The sequence below is a fragment of the Elaeis guineensis genome, chromosome 8 (assembly GCF_000442705.2).
Source record: "Elaeis guineensis isolate ETL-2024a chromosome 8, EG11, whole genome shotgun sequence".
NCBI classification, from domain to species: Eukaryota; Viridiplantae; Streptophyta; class Magnoliopsida; order Arecales; family Arecaceae; genus Elaeis; species Elaeis guineensis.
Genome location: NC_026000.2, coordinates 125,005,206 through 125,014,532, shown reverse-complemented (window position 1 = coordinate 125,014,532; position 9,327 = coordinate 125,005,206). Strand labels below are relative to the sequence as shown.

Below are 9,327 nucleotides of genomic sequence, written 5' to 3'. Positions count from 1 at the left end.
ATATTGATATTAAGACTGCCATCCATAAGGAATTTGGACAGCTCTACAAAAGTCATAAACTAATTCTCTAATTTAGATATATGCAATGAAAAAGATAACAGATGCTAAGATGGGTGGATACAGATACCCTCATGCACAGATTTTTTTCCCCTCTCTACCAAGATGCCATCCTCATAAGTTACAACCAGTCAATATCCTTGTTCTCCCATCTTCCTGCTTCTGCCTCCTTCCTTCTCCTCCTCCTCCTCTTCTTCCAATCTTTTCACTCAAGAAACAACTTGATTTCCTCCATCCAAAGTTATCAAATCCTCCATTGGTTCTTCGTAAAACTCTCTTTTCCAATTCTGTGAAGAGGAAGAACTCTCTTTGCCATATCTCCTTTATTTTGTTCTCGAACTCCTTTAAATCCCACCACCCTCTTGTTGTCCTTTTGTCTTACCTCCACTAGTTATCTAGTTATTCTCCTCCCGAAAGATCTCTCCTTTTATCCAAGAAGGAGCGGAGAAATCCTTCCAGGGCTCAAAGAGGAAGAAAGGATCCAACTTGTGCCCTTTCCTCCTCTCTTTAGAACTCAAGAATCACCAAAAGAAGAAGCAAAATATCCAATCTTTGCTTCGATTCGTTGGTGGTCTTACTCCTAGAACCAATGGGTACGCTCCAGGGGAAGCTGCGGTCGTTCCTGAACAACCGATGGCTGGTGTTTGTGGCGGCAATGTGGATGCAGTCCTGCGCCGGGATCGGCTACTTGTTTGGGAGCATCTCGCCGGTGATCAAGAGCTCTCTGGGCTACAACCAGCGGCAGCTCGCTAGCCTCGGTGTGGCCAAGGACCTCGGCGACAGCGTCGGGTTCCTCGCCGGTACCCTCTGCGAGGTCCTGCCCCTCTGGGCGGCGCTCCTCATTGGGGCGCTGCAGAACTTGATCGGTTATGGATGGGTCTGGCTTGTCGTCGTTGGGCGAGTGCCCGTTTTGCCTCTCTGGGTGGTGAGTGGAAATGGGAGATCTTTATATCCATTCATTTGTTTCTACTTCGGACTTCATACTTGTTAGCTATTTCAATTTTTTTTTAGCGTAGTTTCCCACGTTTAATATAGTTCCTGTTGCTGGATTTGATGGAATTTTCCTGATATATTGATGTATCCCTGTAGATGAGTGCGAGGCATTGTGGATTTTTTCTGGGTAAATTAAAAGAAAAAAAAATACTATGGAGTTGTTGGATGATCTGTTATTGGAAAGTGTTTGTTATTTTCTTTTTCAAAAAATGAATTTTAGTAATTTGATTTTGAGGTCTTTATCTAGAATTGCTGCTCATAGAATCACTGCAGAATTTTTTCATTGTGATATAATGCCGCTTATCAACTAATGGAAGTCGGAGTTTTTCTTAGTCTTTTTTTAATCTGTTGAATTGTAAGTTGCTAATTGTGTTATGTCAGCATCTTTGTTTTTTTTGTTCTTTTAGTAGTTTCATTTTTTGGACTTCTTACTGACTTCTATATCTTAGTATGGTTTTGATGGTTGAAGACGTATATTTTTTCCAATAGAATTATGTTCTTTGAAACCTTTATTTTGTTTTGATGAGTTAGCCTTTGCCCGGTAAATAAGCTATGGTTTTTTGTTTAAAAATCCTTTTAAATATTCTCCCAAAAATAAAGTGCTGGTTCAATTTGGGATTCTGCAACATAATACAGTGCTAAAGAATTTTAGCTTAAGGTTGCATTAATGGATTGCCAATTTGTGCCTTATTGTCTGGAAGAGCTGATAATCACCCCTCCCGTTTAAATATTTGATGATTTTTGTTGGAACATCCGAATGAAAATCATAGTCCTAGATGTGATGCACTGATGCCAAAAAGCAGACATTCACTGGCTTGGGAATTTGATTTAATTGTAATCTGGAAGTCTTTTTGCTTTTTCTTCCCCCATATTTATATTCTTTCTCCTTATGGGTGAAGTTTGTATTCTTAGTTGTCATCCCCTATCTGCTCATATAAACACCATGAGATTTTCCCTCCTATGATTGGTGCTCTTCCCTGTAATTTTTTTTTTAATCTTCCTTTTTGGTACATGTGAATTATCTTCCATTTGTAGTTGTTTTCCATGAGATTTTCACCTAAAGCTAAGTATCTTTTTTGAGCCCAACTAAATTCTTGAGTTGTTTTCCATGAGTTTTTCACCTAAAGAAAAATATCTTTTCTGAACCTAACTGAATTCTTGCTTCTAATGTTGTTGAATGGTACAAAGTTTCTGGAGGAGTTGGTCTATTGTTGGACTAACATTTTCTTAACCTTTTCCTCTTGTCTGCGTAAACTTCTCTTTGTGGTGAATAAGTTATTTTTGGCTGTTTGAAAGTTTTTTTGAACCAAAGAAGAAGTGATATGAATTGGTGTTGCTGCTTGATGAAGCACTGGGGAACTAAATCCTGCAGTTGAGTTTTCTAGTTTGCTCTTGGGATTTTAATATCTGGAAAGTTTCTTTTATGTTTATTCTAGTGCTATTATTCTTATGAAAATGGATATGGAATGGCATTTCTTCAATCTAGTGATCAAGACAAACCTGATAAATCTCTTGTTTGGAATATAAGTACAAATCGTGTAGAGATAGAAGAGGGTGTTTCGGAAGTGGTAATAATTCTAGCGCAATGTATGGTCATAAAATGTTGCAGTGTAAAGGAAATCTTCATTAGTCAACTACCCATTTATGTGTATTTGAGTGCTACAGAACAAAAGAGTAACATTAACATAAGTTGAACTTTACAAGGATATCAAGTGAGGAGTGTGGAAAAATTATGTCTAGTTGGAATGGTTGTATATTAGGGAGCATAAGTGTCGCATTGGAAGTGATATAGTTTGTGGTTGGCTGTGTGAATTATAATTTCCATTTCTTTTCTGTGAGTGGTGTTCTTCTGACAGGGAATGCCCAATGGACAGAATCATTTGTTCTAAATACTTAAATCACTCTTGATTTTTCCAGATTATTCTTAGTTGGAAGTTCCTGTTATATTGGTATCTAGATGGATGTTATTTAAATCATTACTAACCTTAAGGAGTATTCTTTGAGAAATCAATATTCCCTATAGTTTTTGTCTAGCTTTTATATCGGCAAGCCTTATCAGCTCAATATTGACTAACAATTGTTGAAATCATCATCATCATCATTATTACTACTACTACTGCCTTCATTTAGTTCTTAGCCACTGTAGCTGTCATTCCTTTTTGTTCATTATTTGGATTATGGAGCTGATTATTGCTGTTCTGCATGGATCTTTTACATGGGTTACCAATATTATGAGATAATAAGATCTATGATCATACCAGATTTGGCTATGGAACAATTAGTACCATTTCTACAGACTACATATATCGAGTGCTCTCCTTTTTTTCTTCTTTTGGCAATTGTGTGGAGCAATCTCTTTAGTATATGTATTATGTCCTGTCAATTTTGTTGCTGAAGCTTTTCCAGCATATTATCATTCTACTGCCACTCTAATAACAATTTTTTTCTGAGAGGACACTCTTGTAACAATTTGTTGTCCCATTCTGTATCATAATATGTACTTAATTTTCACTAATTTAGCTCATGCCTATAACTTATATACCTCTGTTTGAAAACACACCTGTATATTGCTGAAACAATTAATTCCACACAATTTTCTTAACATTATGTAGTTTTCTCCTTTGTTTTTCATTCTCATGGTAAAATGGATTGGTCATTGAATATGGGCACTTCTTGGGCTAGTAGGTACTTGCTGTTTCCCTTATCAATCATGATCTTTCTAAGCCTTTCTTTTTCCCATATTTCTTCCATTTTGGCTGTTTTCATCTTGAGAATTCAATACCTTTCCTGTTACTTGTGTCTTAGAGTTATTTATTATGGACTCTGTCAGAGTAATTCATGAAGATTTCTGCACTTGTAACTCTTACATATATTAGCCTCTTCTTCATTTGCTAATATATAATGAGCTATTTACTTGATAAAGTCATTCTCCATTAGAAAACTGTATGTCTTTAACCTTCAAATGCTACTTAGGGTGTCATATTCTCTTTGAATTCATTCCTTGAACACTCATCTTCGGCTTAATTTGGTTATTTGACATGCAGTTGGTGTATCTTTTGCAGATGTGTATTCTTATTTTTGTTGGCAATAATGGAGAAACCTACTTCAACACAGCTGCACTGGTTTCATGTGTCCAGAACTTCCCCAAAAGCCGGGGACCTGTGGTTGGTATCCTGAAGGGATTTGCTGGCCTAAGTGGAGCTATTTTGACTCAGATTTATGCCATGATTCACACACCAGATCATGCAGCTCTCATCTTTATGGTTGCAGTTGGACCTTCCATGGTAGTCATTGCCTTGATGTTCATTATCAGGCCTGTTGGAGGCCACAGACAAATGCGACCTTCAGATAACTCCAGTTTTGTGTTTGTCTATAGCGTGTGCTTGCTCCTGGCTGCATATTTGTTGGGTGTCATGCTTCTTGAAGATTTAGTTGGCTTGAGTGAAACTGTGACTACCTTGTGCACGGTGGTGTTACTCATTCTTCTACTGGTTCCTATTGTAATACCTTTGCTATTAACCTGCTGTTTCGATGACATTTCTCCTGCTCAAGAGTCTCTTTTACCTGCGCCTCAGAAAGAAGAGGCAGGTAAATCAGGAGAATCGACAGAACAACAAGAGGTTATTTTAAGTGAGGTTGAAGATGAAAAGCCGAAGGAAGTGGACTTACTTCCTGCATTAGAGAGGCAGAAGAGGATTGCACAGTTGCAATCAAGACTGTTTCAAGCTGCAGCTGTGGGAGCTGTAAGGGTCAAAGGGAGGAGAGGTCCTCGTAGAGGAGAAGACTTCACCCTGATACAGGCACTAATTAAGGCAGATTTTTGGCTTCTTTTTCTCTCGTTGTTGTTCGGATCAGGGTCCGGCTTGACAGTCATTGACAATTTGGGACAAATGAGCCAATCTTTGGGTTACAGTGAGAGTCATATTTTTGTATCCATGATCAGCATTTGGAACTTTCTTGGCCGCATTGGTGGGGGCTATATTTCTGAGATTGTTGTAAGGTATGATTGCCATTTCACTGCATTAGGCTAGATATATGAGAACTGAGTATATCATAGTATGCTGCAGTGTTGAACAATTAGCTTGCATCAATGGTTTTAGATCCATCTGCAATAACATAAAGATGAGGTATTGTTTTTTTTATAAAAAAGACAGTTAGAATTGGATAAGTTTTTGAATTACTTCTCTTTAAATCTTTTTGCATGTCTCTAATCACAACTCTATAGTAAAATGTTTTATATATTCATTTTTGAGAAAGTTATGGTAAAATCCTATGTTATTATTTCAAAAAAGTAATTTATAATGATTGTTACCTTAACTTGCTGAAATTGGCTTCGTGAATCATTTATACCTGCATTAGAATAACCACAGGACTCTGTTGCATCTCCTGGCTCCATAGCTGATGAAGAGTTGCACATCTCTTGTTCATTTCCATCATTACTAGGGGTGCCAACATTCTTGCTGGGTCCAAGCTGAGGTTTGCCTAATCCTGGCTTTGCACTGAAATTAGCAGGTCCAGGCCCAGAACAAAATGAGACTAAACATGTCAGATTCAATGTTGGCCCAACTTTAGTCTTGGTCTTGGGCTATGCTGGTCTAAGAATGTTCTATATTACTTTTTTTTTCCAGGGTTGCTAAGATTAATAGTATTCAAATTAAATAGGAAACTAAAGTAAAAACTTGATTTGGAAGTAGCCTAGGTTGAGGAGAATGTCATGACATTGTCCTTTAGGTAGACTGAGTCCCTCAAGGTGCATAGTATTTATAACTCTCAGAAATATGGTCATAACCCATTACTGATTTGCATGCAGGATTAAAGAATGGTGCAGCTTTGATCCGACAGCATCATGATCACCTGAGTTTTTGAATATAGAGGGTAAAAAACAAGAAGAGAAAGCTGATCAAATTTCATTGCCTTTTGTATCTAAAAGAAAAAACTAATTACTTTTCTTGAGAAAAATAAAATAACTATTTTATTGAGAGATTGGATGGTATTGTGTGTTATTGTTTTACAAACATGCAACCCTTATTTAGAGATACCAATTTCAAATAATCATAGCAGAAGGTGGAGGGTTCTGTTTTGGTTGGATAGAAGGAGGTGACTGTTTAAAGACCAACAGATGCGAAAACTTTTAATAATAACATCTCTTTTGTGTTGGAGATGACCATTAAATAGATATGTGCATTTTCTAGGCTAGGTGTAGTATCAAGAAAAAATTTGCCAAGCCCAAGCTCGGTGCAACCCGACCTCAAGCCTAGAGTCTAGATGTTGAGCCCAATCTAGCGAAACTTATAAAAGCTTGGACCCTACTTGCCTGACCCAAAGAACTTCATACTGGACTGGGCTTGGCCCGGTGGTCAAAGCAGGTTGAGAAGTGAGCCCAGGGACAGCATTGGCTATGTGGAGAGGAGAGGAGAGGAAAAGGGAAAATGAGTGTTTCCAATACCAAATCTAATTCTTCCCACTTTTGTCCACTTTTTTTTCATCCAAAATTAAAAATCTGAAATATAATATATTGTATATATTGCATAAGTTATAAAGATATAATAAAACCTATGTTATATAAGGTATAAGCTATAATAGTTTTATATAAAATAATTATATATATTCTGGCCAGGCCGGATTAAAAAGTGCCAAGCCCAAGCTAGGCTTATCTTTTATCGGGCTAAAATACGTGGCCAAGGTCAGGTTGAGAACCCCAGCTTGGCCCAGTAAAAATTAAGTTGGAGGGCTTTTTTTGCATGGTCTACCATAGGAAACCAAGTAGTGTTTTTGACTATTAACATATTCCAACTTAAATTAGACATGGTGAAAACTAATGGTCAAATAGTTTTTTTTTTGTTTTCCCTTAAGCATTTTAAAACTATATCAATGGAAATATATGACTGCTGGTCAACGCTAAGTGAAGCTTTGAACTTGGAAGGAATCTTCACCCTAATGGTGAATGACCTAACTAAACATTCTGAATTGTATGGAAGGCTGTTAAGATTTAACAGAAATCCTCTTCAACTCATAATTGATAGTTTTCCTGCTGTCTTTTCCAGGGAACATGCATATCCAAGGGTGGTGGTTTTGGCAGTGACTCAGGTTTTAATGGCAGTTGGACACTTCTTATTTGCAATGGGTTGGCCTGGAACAATGTACATTGGAACATTGCTGATTGGGTTTGGATATGGGTCTCATTGGTCTATTGTGCCAGCTGCTGCCTCTGAGCTGTTTGGCTTGAAAAGTTTTGGAGCCTTATACAATTTCCTCACAATGGCTAATCCTGCAGGTTCATTGGTATTTTCAGGTATAATTGCTAGTGGTATTTATGACTATGAAGCTGAAAAACAAGCACACATGCACCATAGCGCGAGATCCTTGTTTGGGAGAATGCTTTTTGGTGCACAACTTCATGATGAGGAGCCACTAAAATGTGAGGGGGCTGTGTGCTTTTTCCTTTCTTCCCTGATCATGTCAGGATTTTGCATCATTGCAGTTATCTTGAGCATGATCCTTGTTTATAGGACCAAGAGAGTCTATGCCAACCTCTATGAGAAACCTCGCGCATGAGTCCTCTTTATTAGGAAGCATGCATTCTCATGCTTGAGATTATGATTTTTCTATATTGGCAATGGTTGAAATCTTCTATATGGAAGTAGCTATTTTCTTCAACCCAAACCTGAATGGTGGGGGCCTTTCTCAGAAAGGAACAACAGCTGCAGTGAATGTGTCTCGCAAGAAAGATCGATCGAGACTATAATGCAAGTTTATTTTTATTTTTTATCCATTATTCTACAAAGTTCTGGGTGTTAAATCAAATTTATGCATTATTTCTTCTGTTTGATGTGATTTATAGTGATTGTGGAGCGAGTACTGCCACATATAAGCTCTCTACTCTTCAGTGTTTGGGATTAATTGTTCATGTGTAACCTGTGATACAGCCTTTGAGTGTTACATGAATAATTTAATATCTGTTATCTATTGTAAAATAACATTTTCTGCATTTTCTGTTTTAAGCTTTTGCCTCGCAAGTATTTTTGATATATCTGATGAAACTGTTTGAATGCACCAGAAGATTTCCATGTTGATTGTGTTTGTTCCAGTGGGGCTATCAGCAGCCATTGCTAATTTTCTTTTGCTCTAATTAATATTGTTATCAGGTCTATTGAATGTCGAGTCATAGGAGCACCAACCATTGCTGCTATCAATGCCCCAAGCGAGCAAATCATTTGTTGGATGAAAGTAGAATCATTGTATGATAAAGTCATGTTAATATCAATGCCTTTTATCCCCTGATTAATTTTGATACTCTAGAGATCATAACAGAGGTTATATGAACGAAGTGCATCATGTCCTATTTTTCTTGGTTTCTATTCATCAGCTTGAGGTATAAGGGCCACGGAACGCAATGATACTGCAATTCTAAGTGGTGCACCTTCGTGTTTTCCTCTCTAGCATTCAAGCATACTCTCCAAGTGTTGTATTGTCTGGGGACATCCTTCAATGAGAGAAGATGTCTCATTTGCTATTAGCGCTCTCTAACTTGAAAATCCATTTGATATCAGAAGTGCTATGGAATAACCTAACCTGAATTGTTAAGCACGCTCAATATTCTAAAAGATTTAAGAAGTCATACAGTGTGGTGAAGCAATATTAAGAAATAAACATTCTGTATATAGAAAATTTTGTTGATAAATGATGTCCTACTTTCCAAGTAGAAATGCCCATTCACCCACTAGAGGAGCTCATTCAGCAGGAATGCTCCGGCCATGGACTTGGAAGCTAGTCTGATTACACTTCCGATGGCTGTTTATTTTGGATGGCACCAGCTATTATCTGAAAGATTAACTTGATTTCAAGCTGGACTCTTGCCATTTTATATGGCAAAACTATGTACCATGCATTCAGTGATGTAAAAATTAATAGAAGCACAATGCCACAGATTACTTGTTGGAGGTAGACGAGAGATCTACCATGGGACAAGCCTGGTTATAGACTGACCCATTCACCATGATAGTAGCAGAGCAATCAAAAGACATGAAAGCTTAAGTGGGCAACAAATGAAATGCATTCTGCCATGCAGGGATTTCAAGTGCATTTGTCACACCAAACTTGTACTTTGCTAGTTTCTCTTGCAGTATGACTCAATGGAGTGGCTATACCGGTCTAGTGCTAAAATGGAGGCTCCCGTCGTATAAAAATCTGTCAGCAAATGAATCTAAATTGGATGAAGTAGAGCTTGTCTTCTCAAAGAAAGCAAAGTTGAGAGATTGTTGCACGAACCTCCATTGT

At 37.6% G+C, this 9,327-nt stretch overlaps 1 protein-coding gene across 1 annotated transcript; it reads left to right on the top strand.

Annotated features, from left to right (window-relative positions):
• The first annotated feature begins 259 nt into the window (after positions 1-259).
• Positions 260-8,038, top strand: LOC105049721 (protein NUCLEAR FUSION DEFECTIVE 4). The gene is made up of 3 exons (XM_010929458.4): positions 260-982; positions 4,113-5,050; positions 7,095-8,038. Exons 1-3 carry the CDS (start codon positions 647-649, stop codon positions 7,603-7,605), a joined length of 1,785 nt encoding a protein of 594 aa, XP_010927760.2. The 5' UTR covers positions 260-646; the 3' UTR covers positions 7,606-8,038.
• The last annotated feature ends 1,289 nt before the right edge of the window (positions 8,039-9,327 follow it).

What these genes read in the sequence shown, in the direction of transcription:
- LOC105049721 (XM_010929458.4), top strand. Translation starts at nt 647, where the DNA reads ATGGGTACGCTCCAGGGGAAGCTGCGGTCGTTCCTGAACAACCGATGG. An exon ending in CCGTTTTGCCTCTCTGGGTG is followed by an intron (nt 983 to 4,112) that starts GTGAGTGGAAAT and finishes TATCTTTTGCAG; the next exon opens with ATGTGTATTCTTATTTTTGT. An exon ending in ATTTCTGAGATTGTTGTAAG is followed by an intron (nt 5,051 to 7,094) that starts GTATGATTGCCA and finishes TGTCTTTTCCAG; the next exon opens with GGAACATGCATATCCAAGGG.